Source organism: Corythoichthys intestinalis, chromosome 1, assembly GCF_030265065.1.
Source record: "Corythoichthys intestinalis isolate RoL2023-P3 chromosome 1, ASM3026506v1, whole genome shotgun sequence".
Lineage (NCBI taxonomy): Eukaryota > Metazoa > Chordata > Actinopteri > Syngnathiformes > Syngnathidae > Corythoichthys > Corythoichthys intestinalis.
The window spans coordinates 48,454,928-48,475,930 of NC_080395.1; the positions used below are offsets into that span (position 1 = coordinate 48,454,928).

The 21,003-nt window shown below is 41.6% G+C and overlaps 1 protein-coding gene across 2 annotated transcripts in view; it reads left to right on the forward strand.

Moving 5' to 3' along the window:
- Positions 1-2,793: 2,793 nt before the first annotated feature.
- secisbp2l (SECIS binding protein 2-like) overlaps positions 2,794-21,003 on the forward strand; it is a 39,075-nt gene continuing 20,865 nt past the window's right edge. The window contains exons 1-8 of one of the 2 annotated variants that reach the window (XM_057843958.1): positions 2,794-3,080; positions 8,668-8,864; positions 16,454-16,778; positions 17,279-17,414; positions 19,581-19,804; positions 19,960-19,984; positions 20,087-20,199; positions 20,850-20,960. In XM_057843958.1, the coding sequence (XP_057699941.1) occupies positions 3,060-3,080; positions 8,668-8,864; positions 16,454-16,778; positions 17,279-17,414; positions 19,581-19,804; positions 19,960-19,984; positions 20,087-20,199; positions 20,850-20,960 (1,152 nt within the window). In that variant the 5' untranslated portion in view covers positions 2,794-3,059. Of the gene's footprint in view, positions 3,081-8,667; positions 8,865-16,453; positions 16,779-17,278; positions 17,415-19,580; positions 19,805-19,959; positions 19,985-20,083; positions 20,200-20,849; positions 20,961-21,003 lie in introns of both variants that reach the window. The other variant, XM_057843950.1, reaches the window with a different exon arrangement.

The window sequence follows — 21,003 nt, forward strand, 5'->3', positions numbered from 1 at the left end:
CCTGGCCTTGCGGTCTCTGGCGACTGCCCTGTGCACCAGTAGCTGCTGTTTGGCTCCACTGGTGTTATTGCCAATCCCTTTCTGTGCCCTGTGCATGTATTGCTCCATGTGCCTGCCCATTTTAGCCGCGATGATGCCTGATAGGAGCTTCCATGTGGTGCTGAGGCAGGTGATAGGCCAGTAGTTAGATGGTACTGTTCCCTTCTGGGGGTCCTTCATGATGAGGACTGTCCGACCTTGGGTTAGCCACTCTGGGTGTGTCTCCGACTTCAGCATCTGGTTCATTTGTCTTGCTAGGCATTCATGGAGTGCAGTTAGCTTCTTAAGCCAGTAGGCATGAATCTTGTCGGACTCTGGAGCTGTCCAGTTCTTCATTTTGGACAGTCTTGTCTGGATGTCTGCTGTTGTGATGACTACTGGGTCTTGTTCTGGGATGTTACGATGTTCTGACTGCAGGTCTGCCAGCCGTTGGGCGTTAGTGTTGTGAGACGCCTCTTTTTCCCAGATACTCTTCCAGTATCGTTCAGTCTTAGCCCTGGGTGGATCTGCTGTGGTCTTGCTACCCTGCCACTGAGAGTAGACCTTAGCTGGATTTTTGGAGCTCATAGTGTTTATTCTCCTGGCCTCTACTTCTCCTGTGTACCTCTTTAGGCGGCTAGGTAGGGCTGTGAGCCTTTGCTTAGCAGTCTCCAGTGCCTCAGCTGTGGACAGCTTGCTATATTTCTTGGGAAGTTCCTTCTTAGGTTTCACGCTTTTGCTCAGCTCTGTTAGGAGGCTAACTTCACTCCGTGTTGCCATGATTTTTGCCTCTAGCCTTCGTTTCCATGGAGGCTCCTTCCGACTACTGGCGCTGTTTATCTTGTAGCCAAGTGACTCGGATGACTGATGCTGCTGCATATATCAGCTGATTGGTCTCAGTGATGTTTATGGTGGGGATGTTCAGCAGTGCTGTATTAACATCCTCCAGTATAGATTCTGATGGTACTTTGTTCGTTAGCCTTGGCAGGCAGGAGGTAGTTGAGTTCCCCCAGGACTTCCTGATCTTCTCTCTCAGGTCTGCTGCTCTCTCATTCTCTTCCGCTGCTCTTGGGGCTTGGTACCCAATTTCGATGTGATGATGGAACCCCCCACTTGACCTGGCGTCCTGGCTCCCCCTTGCCGTAGCATCTTTGTACCTTGGATAAAACCTATTGTGCCTCATCAATCTCTAACTGTTGGTAGCAAGTTTTTCTTGCAGACATTAGAACACTGAGCTAGTAGTTGTTTCTTGGTCAGTGTGGATGTGGGATTTCGAAATAACCATTCTTCCCACATTCTCTGCATGTACCCCCTTTCGCAAGGGGTACATGCACAGAATGTGGGAATATACAGTGTATATATAGATATTATTATATATGTGTATATGTATATATATATAATATATATGGCGGAAAACAGAAAAGACTGAAAAAGCAGTTTCTGCTCTTGCATTCCTCTTTAAAAGAAAGTGCTGTATTTTAAGCCAATACAGCTGTTGTGTTTGATAGAACAACATGTTTATATGCTGCCATAGCAGATTCATGGCGCACTAAGCCTCCGAACTATTTTCAATTTGTCCGTTTTACCCTGAAAACCCCCGTTTACAGACGTCACGCAACCATTTTTGTTTTAACCTAGCCATAAAAAGAAGGTAAGTAATTATATTTTTCATTCAAAATGTCTGTCATTTTTAGCTTAGAATCATTAATTGATGTCTAATATTATTAAAAAACTTTTTAAAATTATTCACTCACATATTTTAAACTTTTAAACAAATTACGTCACAATGAAAAATTTGGCGTCTGTAAAAAAAGTCACGGATATCTACCTCATAACTATCACTTAATTGTATTTTTTTTTTTTGGTGACTGTCGCATTTTCTCCGATATGTTAGATGATAAATAATCAATCCAAACAAAGAAAAATTGAAAAAAAAACAGTTTTAAAGGGTAAATATATGAAAAAGAAAATCTCGACCACTCCTTGAAGTCTGCGATTTCTGCATCGCGACCCTTGTTATATTACCATGTTTCACCGATAAAATCCCCCAAAAATCCAGCTGCGTCCATTCACAGCTGTGTCTTGACACTAAGTGATACATGCTCCATGGAATTTTTGGATCAAAACAAGGTCAGTACGTGATAATATCTCATTAAAGTCATGGCGTCTGTTATTCTGTTCTCGTGTGCTCTCACCTCCAGATTGGGTTTTGCTGTTTAAAAAACATGTTTTTTGTTGTTGTTTTTTTTAAAATGCCCTCATGTTCAAAATGTTTATTCCCCCAGAAAATTGAGATTTTAAGATTTCCAATGATGTATCACACATGCATATCGGACAATTTTGAAAGTTGGCCAAATTGGTCGTCTCAGAGCGGAACTTCAAGTCACCTGAGTGTTTTCCGCCATATATTATATACTTATAACATATATAATATATAAGTTTTCTCCCATAACCAAAAATAGTCACTTTCCCTATAAAGAATTAAACTCAACTTAAGTGACCACTGTACTTGAAAAGGTTAATACATTTCTTTATCAGATCGGGACCGGACTCTGTTGTGGCATATCCCCAAAATGAGGTGACTCGGACTCACATGCAAAAATATGTCATCTATGAAAATTACTATGAGGAGGAACCAGTCACTGCCAACCCTCACAAGATGTATTGGACGTCTGTCGCCGTCAATGGCAGACGTGTTCCTGCGCCTCTATGACTGCATTTGTCGCGCTGGTTCCCCAGCCAATAGGAGCTTCGGTGAATCTCAACTACTTCCGCTCAGGTGACTCCTGTTTCCACTGGAGAGTTGACTCTGCTTCAGTCGCAGTTTAGCCAGCGGCCAACGCTTGGAGCTAACGCCCGGCTAGCGGTCGCTTCTCCGCCTCGAGCCTCTTCATACACGCTGCCAGAACCGAGTGGACGTCTTGCTAAACCTCCGGGGTTTGTTGTCATTTGTATTGCCTACTATGAAGAAGATAAAAAGGCCCACATCCTGACGTCCACTGTGGGGTCAATGACGGACACTCGCAGCGTCGGTGACTGACATGGATGCGAGCCACATTAAGGTAATAACTTATTTTTGTAATAACTGGATTTTTTCCCCCGCTCTCCTTTTTTTGCGGTGGGTAGGAGGGCAAGTTGTGTTATTGAAGCATGATCATGTAATGCAGCGGGCGAAGCGTTATAAATTTGGCAAGGCGAGGCCCAAAACTGACTTCTGGATTCACCGCGTACATACATTTGTATTGCACTTTAATTCATTAATGTGTGCATTCTTACACATTTTAAACAGCATTCTCTCCATGTGGGAGCTAACCAGTAAAGCTAACAGCAAGTCATTTTCTCTTGAAAACCGCTATCAGTCATTTATTAACATTGAATTTTAATATCCGTCTCACAAGTTTTATAGTCTTATCACCACTGGAAGATATATTATGTTATATACCGTTCATCATTGCCTGCGGCGATGATCGCCGTCAATGTTGATGCTAACTTGGCTAGTGAGCTACATGAGCCAAAACATCTCAGCTGTCACTGGTCGACGTTTGGAATCAGCAACAGCTGAGCGACAATTCACTTATTGGATAGCCACTGAATCAGTATCTACTCTCAGGCGGCCATTCTCAAGAATGCGTGAGAGTGCTTTTTGTGAGGCGCTGTTCGTAATAGGTAATCCAAAGAAGAACGTCTGGTTCGTCAACATTTATGACATTCCAATCCAGTTGGTCGGAGGAGTGCAGACATTCGGCGTGGCAGTGTTTTGACGTGACGTAATAAGGTGTGGTGGGACCCGTTAATGTACCTTTTGTTTGTATTTAGATGTGTAAGCATCTAAAATATATTTCCTAATACATAAAATTACCAATAAAAATAAAAATGCAAAGCCAGTACTCATAAGCAGTGTTGTTAATCTTACTGAAAAAAAGTAATTAATTATAGTTACAAATTACTTCTCCCAAAAAGTAATTGCGTTAGTAACTCAATTACCTAAATGTAAGAGTAATTAGTTACTTGGCAAAGTAATTGGTGATAATTACTTTTTTTTTTTTCCCTCAAAAAAAAAAAAAAAAAAAAAAAACACATTGGCCACACTATGTGAAGTTTTTTGTGAAGGTTTTTGGTACAATTGGCCCGAGCCCAATTCTTTACCCTAATTTACCCTTTACCCTGAATCAACTGTTAAAAGTTGTTAAAATTGCTCCCATTATTGCATTTGTTCCCGTCTCTCTACTATCGACATATGAAAGTTTTAAAACGGTTTCATCATTTAAAGATAGATTCAAGTCAAGATTTTGCCGATTTAGAAGTATTTTAGATAAAAAGTTACTTAGGTTCGCTAGGAAGGTTCTCTACAACAGAGCCGTCCTAAAAAGTCTACTGCTTTAAGATGGCGGCTGTCTACTAACGCATTTAGTGCCATGCAGTGTTGTTAATTTTACTTTAAAAAAGTAATTAATTACAGTTACAAATTACTTCTCCCAAAAAGTAATTGCGTTAGTAACTCAGTTACCTGAATGTAAGAGTAATTAGTTACTTGGCAAAGTAACTAGTGATATTTTTTTTTTCCTCAAAAAAAAAAACAAAAAAAAAAACCACAGGTCACACGATGTGAAGCTTAAAGGGTTTGGGGGACAATTGGCCCTAGCCCAATTCTTTACCCTCCACTTAACTAGACACAAGGGTATTGCGATAACTAGCTAGTAACCTTTGCTATGTGTGGAAGTCATTTAAAGTTGTGAATCAATCGTTAAAGTTGTTAAAATTTCTCCTGTTATTGCATTAGTTCCCTTCTGTCTACTTTAAACATGTGTAAGTTTTAAAATTGTTTCATCATTTAAAGATAGATTTAAGTTAAGATTTTGCCGATTTAGGAGCATTTTAGATAAAAAAAAAATTACTTAGGTTCGCTAGGAAGGATCTCTACATCAGGGCCTTCCTGAGAGGTCTACTGCTTTAAGATGGCGGGTGTTTACAAACGCATGTAGTCCTTAAAACATGTTGGCAATGCAGCAGTGTCTGTCATTTGAATCTAGTTCTATAATATGATATCTACCGTGTCATGTGGGTGTAGTTTGTCGGCTATGGCTGCAGTCAGGTATTATTGGAGCCACCTAGCATCGCGGTTGCAACGGCGTCTTCCCCACTCCTGCTCTGCTCTCGTCCCGTGAGTCCGTTTCTCTCAGACTTTCTTTTATTCAACCAACTTAGTAACGCATAGTAACGCACGCCTTTCCCGCCTCAGTAACGGTAACGGCGTTGCCAAAATGAGAAAAGTAATTAATTAGATTACTCATTACTGAAAAAAATAACGCCGTTAGTAACGCCGTTATATTGTAACGCCGTTATTAACAACACTGCTCATAAGTAGGACAGTTTATGACTAGTAAGTATCTAGTTGTCATTCTCTATCATTAAAAGTGATAGACATCACATCTATTTGAACTGGAATAGCTGGCATTGAATGATCATGTTTCAGAACCATTGACAGCGATTGACGTCTGATTGCTGCCACCCTATCCCATTCCAAATGGATGGGCCATCTATTGCCGTCAATGGCAGCCAACATTAATTTATGGTAGGGCTGACCGATATGAGAAAAAATCTTACATTGCGACTTTTGGGGGCTTTGCGATGTATTGCAATATATATTGCGATATTAAAACAAGAAGAATTTTCAACAGATAACTGTATTAGCTCTGTTTGGGAAGACTTTCGTTGACTCTCTTGAACACATTGTATTTATTAGAAATGTCCCGATCTGATCTCATGATTGGAAATCGGGCCGATCGCGGCATTTTTCAGTAGATCGGAATCAGGTGAAAAAGATCGCGTTTGAGGTTTTTATGCTTCATGCTCGTACAGCGTCTCGCGCTCCCCCTTGCTAAAATCTTTAAATAGCTTATTTGGAGTGTCCTTTTCTCGCATCTTATCATATGAGTTTCCTGCGTATGACCATGCACTGAACTGTACTCACTTGATGTGTGAATAAACTGAACTGAAGCAGTGCGACCAAACTTATTTTCCTGGTCACCAGTGCAGCTGGCGTTTGATACTTAAAGTTAACGATGATTGACAGGTTTGTAGTTTTGATCTGGCAATCAAAGACACAAATGTGTTAATCATTGTTTAGATTGGTACTAGTGCTGCAACGATTAATCGATTAACTTGAGTAATTCGATTAGAAAAATGATTTAAATTAAATTTTGCTGCTTCAAGTATTTGTTTAAATAAAGTGGTGTTGTATGGTTTGTTTTTAAAGTGTTTGCATTTAGTTTTATTGAGTTGGGTGGATACACTGCCCTCTAGTGGCAACAGTGTATATGATATAACTCATTTCACATGGTTGAATCCAGCTGCTCCCTGTTAAGACAAACATAAACTAAGATTTTGTTTGAGATGTTTTTTTATGCATTCGTAATTTAGTTTATAGGTACATTTAGCCATTTTTTGTGGGAACATGTGTTTGCGCCATTTGTTAAGAGCATTGTTAAAAAATTGTTAGGATTTTATAGCATTTAAAGCAGAAACGTGAAGTAATTTCATAACATGCCAAATAGGGTCACAATTAAAGTAATGAAACATTGTCCAACAAATAAAGCATGAAAAAATAATTTATATGTTGTATATTTGACAAGATAATCGCGTTTCCGAAGTTCGAGCCTGAAAGGGGACGAACCCGGAAGTGATACGTCACACCGGGAACAGCGATGGCAGCTCCATACATACGGCCGCCATACAAAGCCCTTCACACAATGATTCAAACAGCGATATAAGCGATAGATCGAGCGCAAGGGAGTAGATCCAAGTTTTTGAAGAGTTGGAGGAAGAAAAGGAGGATGCCATGTGACGGTAGCAGCTCATGTACGAATGTTTGTACAGCCTGTACGTCTCTTGAATTATCAGTTGACTGTGTGCAAGCAGTAATATTATTTTTAAAACAATAGCACTGTACATAGCTTTGTTCGCCCCTGGGCAGGAAATGTGCATTACAAAAAGAAGCTGTCGGTTTGATGTGATATTGGGGGTTATGCTGATCCCCCACCCTTCCCACAGTGGGACTGTAAAACATTTTTTTTTTTTTTTTTAGTTTTATTTTATTAAAAGGGACCGAAGTGCAAAATAACATTGCTTATTTAAGGGGACGTGCTCCAGCAATATCCAGGTAAAATGTATAATTTGCAGACGTTTATTTTTCGGTGTGCCAGTACTTCACAAGTTTCAAGTAGTGCCCAATCTGTCTCAATAAAACCATTATTGATAATTGTCATTTGGCTAAATTTCTTATGTAATGAACTTTAAGATGATATTAATATATATGCGCAAATGGATTTCAGTAGTCTCCGGTCAACCCAGGACAGTCAGTTCAAACATATATGTGCAGTTCTAAAAGTGACAAATCAAGATTCTTGAGTCTCACAAAACAAAGGCTTCAGTGGACAGCTGTCTAAATGTGCATTGGTTCTACCATCCCCAATAGATGCCCATCTGCCCGTGACCTCAATGCAACTTCCACAATTGCAGCTATTCTCCTTCACGCACTCACTGACACATGCAGTGACCATCAAAGGTTTGACCATCTTGGAGCGTTTGAAGGCAAATTATACTGCATGTTACTTAAATTTCCCTATATTGTGCAAGCGTTCTTTTCCTTGCTGTATAATTAGATTATCCTGTGTTACTGTCTCTGTTATCCTCTCAGTTTTAATCCTGTCACAGCCTGCTAAGAGAGCCTTTCTCCTCACAGGAACAATTTGTTGAAGGCCTCCTAAATGCATACAAGTATATAATGCAACTTTCAAATATTTTATGGTATGAGCATTTGTGTAAGATGTTGAAAGGCGGTAGGTTCCCCCACCCTCGAACTGTCTCGTGCCACTATAAACTACTTTGTTACTAAAAGACAATCACTTCTTGCACATTTTGATAGTCAAATGTGCTGTTTTATTTTATTGAATTATATATCCAGGCTTAATTTGTTACATGTGTATTCAGATAAGTCAACATCTGTGGATTTGTGAAGTAAAAGTGTGGGATGATGGTGGGGGAACACCCACCACCAATGGATGTGTGACACAATAGCTATCTGTGTCAGACGCACAGACTTCACTGTAAGTGGCATCCCGAGCACTGTTAGAGAGAGATTAGGAAGCTTCTTTGTCCTCTGAACTTACTCACCCTCAAAGACCAACTAGATCATGTCTTAAAAATAGTTTTGACTTTTTAATACATCGATCCAATAAATAAGTTGCAAATGAGAACATGTTTCCAATGTCCTTAAAGTGGTTAAATAAAGAATAATAATAGTAAAACTGTCAATTATATTTTGACATTTGACAAGGACACAGCTAAGTTAAGTGGAAAGCTCTTGGAAACCTCAACAGCAGTAGTTTACTGGATGCATTGTTTATGTACATCAGTAATAGTAAAAAAAGACAAAAAAATTAGTGGCATGGGGCTTCATAGAACAAAGATATACTATAGCTTGTCATGTACTTAAAATTCCCAATAAGTCATGACAATATTTTTCATGAATCGCGGCCCATACTGTGTATCCATGTAAATAACCAGGCCTTCACAGTTAGCTTTGTTTTAGGAAGAGGATTGTAAGGATTTATTTGCATCTTTTGCTGACATTCCAAGGTCTTTTTACAGGATGTGAAACTTTCAGCCGAAGTGGAACCGTTCATCCCGCAGAAGAAAGGTCTCGAAGGAACCCTGGTCAGCATGAGTCTGTCTGGAGAGCCGGGAGGTGGAGGTGGAGGAGGAGGCAATGGAGGGGTGGAAACTACTCCTATACCGAGCTATCTCATCACCTGCTACCCTTTTGTCCAGGAGAACCAACCAAACAGGTACTGTCAGTGGAAATGATTACAAGGTAGCACTGTTGCTCTATGATGATTTCTGCAGCTGCTTTTGATTGAAATTGTTTTGAATGCAAGAATCAAAATATGCCAAGGAGCTGCTCTGTGTTTGCTGCACTTTTTCCCTCCCATCATTGTTCTGCCTGTGCACCAGTTTGTGAGCAGATATCTGACTATGCCTGTTGTCCTCTTTGTCTTGAAAGAGAAAATAGTTTAAAAGTTTTTTTTTGTCCAACTTTGTTCACCCTTAGGTATGTGTGTTAAAACAGTTAAATAAGTGACCAAAAAGGAATCCCACTCTTCCTCCTAAGGTACCTGTGTTGTGATGGAATGTCTGTTAGGGATATTTCAAATTTTACAATAACGCAGTGATTAATTCCTTGAGTCTACTGTACAAAAAGCTCATGATTTGATCTTGGCTTTCATGCGTGTCAAACCCAATTATTGTTTGACAAAAGCCTGCGGAATCCGCAGTAGGCACACTGCACATCTAATTAACAAAGAATGGAACGTCATGTCAGCGCTTCTCTGACTGAACCCGTTTTGTCAGATGTTGTGAAAGTGGCTAGCTTCGATGATCAAAGCGTCTCTTCACTTTTTGAGATATGTGCTGAATGAACATTTAATTTTGTTCCCCCATATTTGTGGTAGAAAACAAAAGCGAAGGTGCAGATTTCTTAAAACACTTGTCTGTTATTTTTGCTTTTCGACATGGAATAATTATGTTTAAACAATAAATTTGAGCTGTAATAGATACTGATATTCAATGCCTCTATGTTGGACTAATAAACTCATTTCAAATTCTTTTTGCAAGTTTCCCTCATTTCATTTTTTACATCAAATGTAAGTATCAAAGATAACCCAAATAAATATAAAGGAAGTTTTTAAATGGAAATTTAATTTATTACATGGAACAGAAAACTAACGTAATTTTCGGACCGCCACTACATTTTCCCCCATTTTGAATCCTGTGGTTTATAGTCTAGTGTGGCTTATTTGTTGATTTATTTGGTTTAATAGGTAACACTTTATTTGACAGTGGCGTTATAAGACCGTCATAAGACCGTCATAATTATGATATGACAATGTCATGGGCATTAATAAATGCTTATGACAGATGTCATTAAGTGTCATCCGGCAAATTTTGTCACCAACTCCATTTATGTTCAGCTCGGACCTTTTACATCTGTTCAAAAGTGATATAATTTGCCGGATGACACTTAATGACATCTGTTATAAGCATTCATTAATGGTCACGACAGTCTCATGTCATAATTATTATTATTATTTTTTTTTTTTTTAAACCTGTCCTGTTCAGCTGTTTGACACAGAGAATGGAAGTCTAAGTGCCCGGATTCTGAACAGTTTTAATGTTTCACATTGAGAGTCTGACATACTCCCATTGTGATCATTCAAAATACCTTTTTATTATGACAAAGCAGCGAACAGGAAGGGATTATGGGGGGGACAGAAGAAAAGAAATACAAGAGAAGAAGGAAAAGAAACACATACACAAACAACAACAAGAAATACATTGAACATCTAAACTAGTTACTAATATGCTGGTGCTATCGTCAGCGAGATGTATTTCCGGTTTACACCATGTGGGGGCCTATTGGCCAGTGAAAGAGGAGAATGGGGGTGGGGGTGTCTACAAGACTATAAGCTAAGTGATTGAAAGGGGTAGAGTGTACACAAATCAGTTCTGTGATCTAGAACCCAGTAATCGTGTGAATCTCTTATGAGTGTAAGCCCGTTGGCGACCAACCCTACACCGCCGCATCGCCAATCCCGGCACCGGAACCCCCAACCCGAGCATGCCCTACCACATTCAGCAGCACGCAAGCCCCACCGGGCGCGCGACAGCCACGCAGACGGGCGGAGAAACCGCGCGGGCGCCAACCCAGGGCCACGGCCCCCATCCAGCCAGCCCGGGGAGGGAGGGCGGCCGGGGGGGTGGGGGGTCCATGCGCAGCCCATCCCTCCTCCCGCCGCCCAGCAAAGGAGCCATCGTTCCCCCCCCGGGACCCAGGGTGGTCCCCCGGGCCACCCGCGCGCCCGTCAACCGGCCTTCAGGGTTGGCAGGAGGGGACGCATCACCAACCCCACGCCTACACCCACCCCCGCCCGCCCACCCGGGCCACGAGCCACAGCCACAGCCCCCCAACCAGCACGGCACGCCACGGGACCCCCAGCGGTCCACCAAGCCCCAGGCAAGGCAGGGTCCCCCGCCGGTGCAGGCGACACCCCGCTGATACACCGGCGCCCAGCCAGCGACCCGCGACGGAGCGCAGGGTGGATGCCCAGCCAGAGAAGAGAGGGGAAGGCGGAGGCAGGAGAACGCCCAGGAACTGCCACGGGGCGATGCAAGATCAGAGACCCGACCCCCCAACCCACTCCCGCGGCCGGCAGCCGAGGCAGAGGGGAGGCCACACCCCGGGAGCCACGCCATATAGAAAAAGTGTTGGACCCACCTACCACCCTATTACTGTGGCTGCCAGGTTCCCGACTGGCAGCCATCACCCAGCACCGTGATGGGGGTGTGAGGGAAGGGTAGTGCAATGTATGCATTAAAATAGGAGAGCTTGGCTTGGGGCAGTGGGACCGCAGCATGGAGTTTCTGCCCAGCCGCCCGTCCCACCGCCCTTTGCCGGAGCTCTCCTGTGGAGTATGATGTGTGTGGTGCATTTAAAAAAGGTGCAGGGATGGCGGGGCCTGTGGTGAGGAGGCAGCCGTGAGCCCCCCCCCCCCCAACAGGTCCCAACCATCCCACAACCTTGGTGTGTGGTGCATTAAAAACAGGGGGGAGTCGGGCTGGGACTGTAAAGCCCCGTCCCAAGTCTCCCCGGAGAAATGTATGAGCATGTAAGTGCCAGGGTGAAAAATATTTGCAGTGCCGAAGTGAGAAGTGCGTGAGTTAAGAGGCAGGCTCCCGCGGGCGTGGCCCCGTCCACCAGAACCACCGGCCCCAGGGCGGAAGAAGCGTCAGGGCCCCGATCAATCCCCGCCCCAGACCACCCACGGCGCCTCCGCGACCGCCCACCCCCCTCCCACCCACCGAGCACCCACCCCGCACCCCGAGCAGGCGCCACACCAAGCGCCGGCGACCAGGGGGCGTCCACCCCACTGGCAAGGGACAGCAAGCCTCACCCTAGGCCCCGCGGACCCCAAGAGGCCCCGCCAACGACCCCGCCAGCAGCGGCGGCCGCCGCGGCCCAGGGAGGCGGACAGGGCCGGAAACAGACCAATGGGAGGGAAGCGCACCCCCCACAACCCACCCCCGGGCCAAGAGGGGCGCGCGGTATGGCACCAGAGGGCACCTCCCCGGCACCCGGTACAGGGAGACGCGGCTCCGGCCGGGCGGACCTGGGAGGGAGCCATGGCTGCCGCATACACCCCCCGGCCCCCACCCCAACTCCACCCCACCCCGGCCGGCCGGGGAAGGGCCGCGGCCCCGGACCGGCACCCGCGCGGCCCCCCCACCCGCCCACGACACCAGCGCGCGCCCGACGGGACCCCCCGCACAGCCAGACGCAACCAGACAAGCCCCGGCCGAAAATCCCGGGGGCCAAGACCGGCGGTGGGACGGCCCAGGGCAGGACGCCAACAAACTCCACCTGTAAAGCTGACAGAAGAAGAGGTTTTTTAAACACCATTAGATGTATGCCAAGGACCAGTGAAGTGTATTATTTACGCATAGTTCCTTAATTGTTCCAAGTCTGATAAGTTATATATAGGGTGTTCCAAAAAAAGTTGCATATGTTCCCCAGTAGCTGGAAACCAAATTATCTATGTAAAATAAGCCCATTGACCGACTAAACTGTGAAGGAAGAAAAATTATTTATTACATGCTGTTGGGAGTGTATAAAACAGTTCGGATTTAAACATGTCCAGTTTCCAGCTGCAGAAGGATGCATACAACTTCCCTGGACACCCCGCATACATCAATTTATGTATACATTTTTATTATTTTTGTGGCATTCCTTCGCAGGTGAGAGAGAATCCTTATTCTATGTTCATCATTCTTGCGACCGTTTCCCACTGTTGTTCGTATTTGTCCATTTTATTTGTCTGTTTGGCAGATATTTTCTCTAATGTTATATATTCAATGATTAGATTTAGCCATTGGTTAATGCTAATGTTTTGTTTGTTTTTCCAATTCAACAATATTGTTTTTTTGGCTATCGTTAGACTTGCTAGTAGTGGACGGGTTTGATGGATAGAGATATTCACTGTATTCAGATCGCCAAGCAGACAAAGAGTTGGAGACAATGGAATCCTGCAGTTCAATAGGAAAGAGAGTTTCTTCGTTACCTGTGCCCAGAAATCTTGTATTGGTTTACATTGCCAAAGAGCATGAAAGTATGTATCTGAAGTATCTTCGTTGCAGCTTGTACATTTATCGGATTGGGAGAACCCCGTTTTGTGCATTATGACGGTCTTATGACAGTCTTATGACACCGCTGTCAAATAAAGTGTTACCAGTTAATATTTTGTGGTGTAAATATCCCATAATTTAGTGAGGACAGATATGGCTTATGGTCCGGTGAAAATGCCGTTTTTAATGTCAAATTTGGTGGATGGCGGCTTATAGTCAGGTGCGCCTTTTAGTCGGAAAATTACAGAACTCAATTTTTAAAAATTCTCCAGTTAACATTACTGGTTCTTTAAAATATGCATCCTCTAAAAGTTATTCACACTCACATTATATTTAGCATATAAAGTAAATCATAACAAAATGAATTAAATAAAAACAAGTAACAGAAAAATATTAGACCTTCACTAAACAATGCAAGGAATTTATATTTTTTAGGGCTATCAAACGATTAATATTTTTAATCGAGTTAATCACAGCTTAAAAATTAATTAATCGTAATTAATCGCAATTCAGCCCATCTCCAAAATAAGCCATATTTTTCTGTAAATTATTGTTGGAATGGAAAGATAAGACAAGACGGATGTATACATTCAACATACTGTACATAAGTACTGTATTTGTTTATTACAACAAATCCACAAGATGGCATTAACATTATAAACATTCCTTCAATTGAATAATGAAAGGGATCCACGGATAGAAAGAATTGTAATTCTTAAAAGGATAATGTGAGTACAAATTGTAGTAATTTTGATAGTTTGTATATTGTGACTAAATATTGCTATCTAGTGACGTGGCGACTTAAATGTTCCTAACTGCCCAAATGCATGATGGTAATTTGGGCAACCATGAGTTACAGTGGTGGCTGCAAATCGTATATCTTCTCTGCGTTGTGTATAATACATGGTGTTAAGAAAAAGATCCAGTCATTCTTCCCCACGCCGCTCACCACAATTGTTTTATTATTGTAATAGTAATGCCACAGCTTATACCAATAAATAGCGCGGCTCCAATGAATGCCTGTGTTACCAATTCGCCCGTCTTGGTAATTGGCGGTGCTTTCAACTCCTCACCGTAGTGAGGAGTGAACCGGCGATTCATGTTGGCTCGTTGTCGTCGGTTGGCTCGGTTCGTCTGATTTCCTCCTTGGCGATGGTGTGCATACAAACACCAAGAGGCGTTGGATGGCTTTTTGTGGGTACTTTTATTTACAAAACAAAAGCATGTGGGGGGAGCAGCACTTGAGCCTGCGCTAACTGCGCACTTTCTCGACTCTCTCGCTTCCTCTCTCGCTCGACCACTCTTTTCCTCACTGCTCATTCTGACAATATCGGTCACATTGAAAATAACAGCGGCCCCTTGGGGATGCCGGTAACACCTGCATCCACTCCACTTGCTTGTCTCTGCCTTTAGCTCTCAATATAATTCAAACGGCGCCATTGTAGTCTGTTCGCGGAAATGCTTGAGTGGGTCGTTCCGCGCATGCGTTAAGTGCGTTAACTATTTTAACGTAATTAATTAAAAAAAGTAATTAATTAATTAAAAAAAATAATTTCCGGTACTGCCCTTTAACGCGTTAATTTTGACAGCCCTAATATTTTTTAAAGATCACTTTCATGTAGGCAAAAACATTTATTTATTCTGGTCTAAAGGTAGTTACTTCGGGTCTGGTAAAGCAAAATAAACTCTGCTTTCACCCAAAAAATTTGGTTTGTCACAGACAATTACGCAAATAGAATCACCAGTTAAAAACTTTAAGTAACTTTCACACCATGTTACTAAATAAAGACCAATGTGGCCTGTTTATGGATTTTTATATGCTAATGAGTATCATATCATTGGTGTAATCCTTAAATACAATTTGGACAAAATAAAATATAATTTTCTTAAAAAACTCTTTGGCAGTGGTATATATTCTGGTGCACTTTGCAGTCCAAAACTGCGATCAATTTGTTCTCTTGGGTTATTCTTGCAAAGTAATATATTTGTTTGAAGTAATTTTTTTTCTTTTTCATTATATTGTATGTGGTTTCACAAACCTCTGGAGGCAACCAATACTCAGCCATGAAACAAGTTGGATCCGACTGCTTTATGTTAATAATGTGCTATGTTACATTGGTTTATTGAAGATTGCATAATTAAGAATGGATTAACAAAGTGGACATTGGTCCATAAGTAGTTCCCATCGACTTCTCTCTATGTTGATATAGTGATCTTCTGTTTCCTGCACACATCCGCTTCCTTGTTTCCCCTTCCCTGCTATTTGAATGCAAGGAAATGGCCGCTATATTGGGTTGGATGTCAAATGCCAACGTTTCTGTATCATGAACAGCACACCAAATGAACATCATATACCTTGTTGTGGTACATATACAGCTCGATAAGGGATCTTTACTTCTCGTCACAAAATCATATCTTGTCAGGACTTTGGTTGTTGTTAAATATTTTCAATTCATCTGATGATCGGATCTTGATAGAAATGTACTGTAACTGTATATATTGAGCTGGGCTATCAATTTATTTCTTTGATCAATTAAATCGTATTCCTCGAAGTTTTTTTGCGTCCCCGCTGACACGCACTGCTCACTATAACAGTACAAAACAGAGATTTTACAAGAGACAAGTTGCATATACTAATTTCTGAATTTTCAAGCCACCCCCTATTTTTTTTACTTTACAACAAAACAACAAGCGAGCACTGGGTAGGTTGAAAAAAAAAAAACCTGTACTGTTCCCTCTCATGATATACTGTATTCGAAGGACTGCCACTAAAAACAGTGAATCAGACAAAATAAAATTACAACGAACGAATGAATGATTTCAAACATGTATGAGAATATAAAAAAAATGAACAAAAACACATTTTCCAACATAAAATGAAAATGATTGAAATACATAATGTACATATTCAAAAAGGAATTGGAGTTAATTACTGTATTGGAGTTAATTACTGTATAAATGTATATAACAAAAACAATTTTAAAAAATTCCACTAGAAATACTGTCAATTGCTTTGACCTGGGAAAAAATTGGGGACTTTTCCTGTGAATAACGGTTGTTGTACTTCTGGGAGCAATGGGACCTTTGACATGTGCTCTAAGCAAAGTTAGCTTGGTAGTTAGAAGTGCTTTTTAAAGGATTTCTATTTCTAAATGCACTTATGTTATAGGAATATTAATCATTCTTTTGTTCTTTACAGGCAGCATCAAATGTACAATGCAGGGGAGCTGCGCTGGCAGCAGCCTAACCCTGGCCCCGGTGGTCCCTACCTGGCCTACCCAATCATGTCCTCCCCTCAGCCACCTGTGTCCAATGACTATACCTACTACCAGATTATGCCTGCTCCGTGCCCTCCTGTAATGGGCTTCTATCAGCCATTTCCTGCCACGTATGCAGGCCCAGTGCAGCCCGGAGTTGTCAACCAGGTTTCGGCAGATGTTAGCGAAAGGCTTCTGCCTCATGGGCCGGCGTACAGCATGGCCAATCAAAGAGGGAGAGGAATGGTCCGATCTAATCTCCCAAAGGTAAAAAGGGTCTACTCTCATACAGTGATTATCTAATTTACAATTGGAGTGCTCCAATTTTGAGATGAAGAAATGTTCATTTGGATGTAACCCGAGTCTGATCTGTGCCGCCCCGCGTTCCGCTCCCACCTCTGACTAGGCTGGGACGCGAACCCGCGCGCCGCGACGAATTCTAGTCGGCAGGCAAGTTCGGTAACCACTGCGCCAATAAAGCTCGAGCCAACGGGGCGGCACAGATCAGACTCGGGTTACATGGATATTGAGTAAAATGCGAATTTACAAAACCCAACAAATGCCACTTAGGCCAAAATAGCTAATTAAAAGACTTCCCTTAAAGGCACGTTCAATGTTGGCTTTTCTAACCGAGCAAAACTACAGTAATTGAAATTTGAGGATGGACACAAAATGAATTGAATTTATAAGTCTAGTTACCACTGTATTTTCTTACATGTTGAATATGATTATGACAGAAAAATGTCTTCCCCTATTGTGAAAACCAGCAACAGTTAGGTGTTTGCCAGCCACCGAGGGGCCGTCGGCCTCCAATCAGAAGTCCGGCCATGCAAAAGGAACTGTGCCCCACGGTCCATGATAGCTGGAGTAAGAAAGTACTGGTGGACGCAGCTCAGCAGACGGGTAGGCAGTGTCCGGCAGTGCTTGAAGGATGTTAAAAATGTATACAAATGGTTAAAAAGAAGGAAAAAGCATAAGATCAAACATTCAAGCTTGGTTTTAGCTGCATTGTTTTCCAAAAAAAGTCTTTGACCATAAGCATGTTACTTTCGTTTTCGTGAGGAAGTTAGGTACACTACAGATGTGATATTTGGATCGAATCGGACGCCGATATGGGCAAAATAATGCGCATCGGTATCGGATCGGCCAACACGGAAAAATTTCGATCCAGACTTCCGATCCAGTTTTTTTTTTTAAAAGTCCTGTCCGCATTTTACAGCACACCTTCAACACACTACATTTACATTACCGTCTCCCAATTTACCGAGAGACTTTATCGGTAAAAATGTCAGCTGTGTGGGATCATTTCACCTTAAAGGACAACAAAGACGAAGAGGCAGAGTGCAACATATGCCACAATAAAGTCAAGCGTGGTGGTAAAGCTGTAAGAGGTTTTAATACAACCAACCTAAGCAAGCATTTAGCGAAATACCACCACAAACAATATAAGAAGTATGTTAAGAAAACCGAAGACAAAAAGAATGGTTCTACGCAACTAACACTGGCAGAAACTTTTGCTATGCATGACAAACTGGCACTCGACAGTCCCAAAGCCCAGGGAATAACAAGAGTCATTGCCGAAGAATTCATTCTGGATGACGAGCCATTATCTCTCGTGAGTAAAGACGCACCATCCAACACTTAGAACCACGGTACAACATGCCCAGCCGTCATTACATCCTTGAGCGATTCGAGAACGATTCACAATCATCCAAATTCCGATTATTGAAATATGTCAAGTAAAGCGGAACTAAACACAGCGCGGTCTTCGGGACGCAATGAGAAACGGACCGCATTGCATCCCGAGAGTAAACATCATGCTTGTCATAGACCCGGGTAATGCCAATGCTCAACTCACGACTTTAGCTCAACTCATGCAGCTGGATAAAAAACACAAGAATACCTGACTGCTGCTACAAACTACGTCAACATCGTTTTACTGTAGATTATAGATATCATATGTATATAGAACTAGATGCAAAATGACAGACTTGACGGCGTTAGCAACATTGAAGTATTGAAAACTAGTTGCATTAGTAAACAGCCGCCATCTTAAAGCAGGAGACTTCCCTAGTAGGCTGTTGTGAACCTTCCAAGCGAATCTAATTAACTATTTATCTAAAATACTCCTAAATCGGCAAAATCATGACTTGAATCTGTCTTCAAAACAGTTTTGAAACTTTCACATGTCGAAAGTAGACAGAAGGGAAATTATGAAATAACGGGAGCAATTTTAACAACTTTAACAGTTGATTCGCAAAATTAAATGAATTGAATGTAGTTTAAAGCTGCTGATACAGAATGGGGACTTGAGTATTTTATTTACTGTTTTAAAATGTTAACTTGATACTGAAATAGTTGTTTATTTAATCCTGAGAGGCTTTTTATACAATTTTTGTAACTAATGCACGAAGCATTAAAAGCATCTAATAGCTTGGGGGTTTGTGGGATTTTCCACTGAGGTTGTTTGTGTGTTTTGGTTTTTTAAGACAGTTTACAATATTATTTGCACGTTTTACTGAGTGGCTATGCCATTTCTGTTTATTTATGTTTTGTGTTTGTCACTGAATAAACAGGTCAGTTTCTTGTTACCAACCGTTGTGTGTTATTTAGACTCACCTAATTCAGCTGGCTAGTTGTTATCAAGAGTACTAAAACCTTTTTCAACATGAGTCTGACAACTAAGTAAGGAGGCTAATAGAGGCTAAAAGGAGGCTACAAATGCTAGGTTTATAAACAGAAATGGAATGTTGAGATTCCAGTTGGGTTATTTACCTTGCGCAAGCAAGGTGTTACTTGTATTGTGGTTTAAAGAAAGTAAAGGACTGATTTATATGCCTTGGTAGTGCAACATATTAACACGATTGAAATGTTAGGTGGGTTGTCGTGGGAATCTATTTGTTTTTTAGTACAATTTTGACTGGTACTATTTTAGTCCCTTCAAATAATTGATGGTAGCTTTGCAGTTAATGCAGGGCGATCATCTTATAAAGTTCGTTTATTATAATATCTATTTGTAACCTTGTCTGATAGTAACTGCATTTTTCTGTACTTGTGATACCGCATCAGATTTCCCAGGTGAGGTGTCAGGCCGGGGTTTCGTAGAGACTGCAAGTCCACTGCCATGGAAGAACCGAACAAAGAGGCAACAGGCATCCAATGCAGTTGAAAGCTACAGTGATCAGGGTACTAGCGAAGCGGATATAGACAGTGACAGTGGATACTGCAGCCCCAAACACAAACAAGCAACAGGAGTACCACATCGAACTGCAGAGACGTCAGTGCCATCCACCGTATGTTTAATAGTTGATTCTTTTTTTTTTTTTTTCTTTAATCATGATTATGATGTTTTGACGACGCTTTCATAATTTGTTGTAATTTTTGAAGCATATTTTAATTATATACTATCCACAGCACTTCTTAATTATCTTTTTTTAATTTTCTCTAGGGAGTTGAGACTGGTGTAATGACAGGTAAATTTGAAGCTTTTCAACAAGGGTTGGACCCTTTCCAAACCACACACCATACCAGGCTGTTCTCATGGCCCAATTGTTGTTCTTTGTCTCTGCTAGCAGGTACATGGGTAAATGTAACTTCACAGGCAACACAGAAGCCCTGGGGGGACAAGAACGGCCATTTCTACAAAACGGACCACAGGAAGAACCCTGAACAGAAAAACTTCTCACAGGTACAGTAAAGTTCACTGAAGTTGCTTGCTTGCATTGACAAAATCACAGATTATGTACATTTGGATGGTCAAACTGTTATTTCCTCGAGAAATATGCCCCAAAAAATTTACTCCAGTTTGAAATTAATCTGGTTAAGGAGGAAAGTGATTGAAAGGTGCATCTCATCCCATCGTTTCTCATGTAAAGAAAAAACAAAACAAAACAAAACAAAAAGAAAAGCACACATTAGCCATATGCATTCTTTTACCTCTGCCAGTAGGTAACCTATGGTACTTGTACAAAAGGCAGAATTTATGTATTATCTTCTGTATGTCTATTAGTGTTGAAGATATCTTAAGAACAAATAAAGGGACTATCAGGACTATCAATCTTGTAGGATATGTTTATAATATGAAATGGAAGAGGTTTATAAATTTTAGGATAACAAGGTCAAAGGTCATAGGTCGGAAATATGTGTTCGAGATAATCAAGAAATAATAAAGGGTAATTATCAAGCTTGCAGGGATTTTTTGTCAAATGAAAAAAACTTGACTGCATTTCGGGTAATTAGGTCAAAGGTCACAGAGTTCAGAAATGAATTTCAAGAAAACTTGTTTCTCTCTTTTTAAAAAAAAAAAAAATATATATATATATTTTTTCCCTATGGTAGGATTTCCATGGTGTCCTTCCAGGGCGTGGTCTTCCAAATCACTCAGAACAAAGACAGCAGTCAGCACTGGTCGCACGTGATGAGATCACTCCAGAGCCCCTTTACTTTGAAGTAGGAAAAATGAATAACCTTGTTCAAGTAGCTTTTCGCTTTT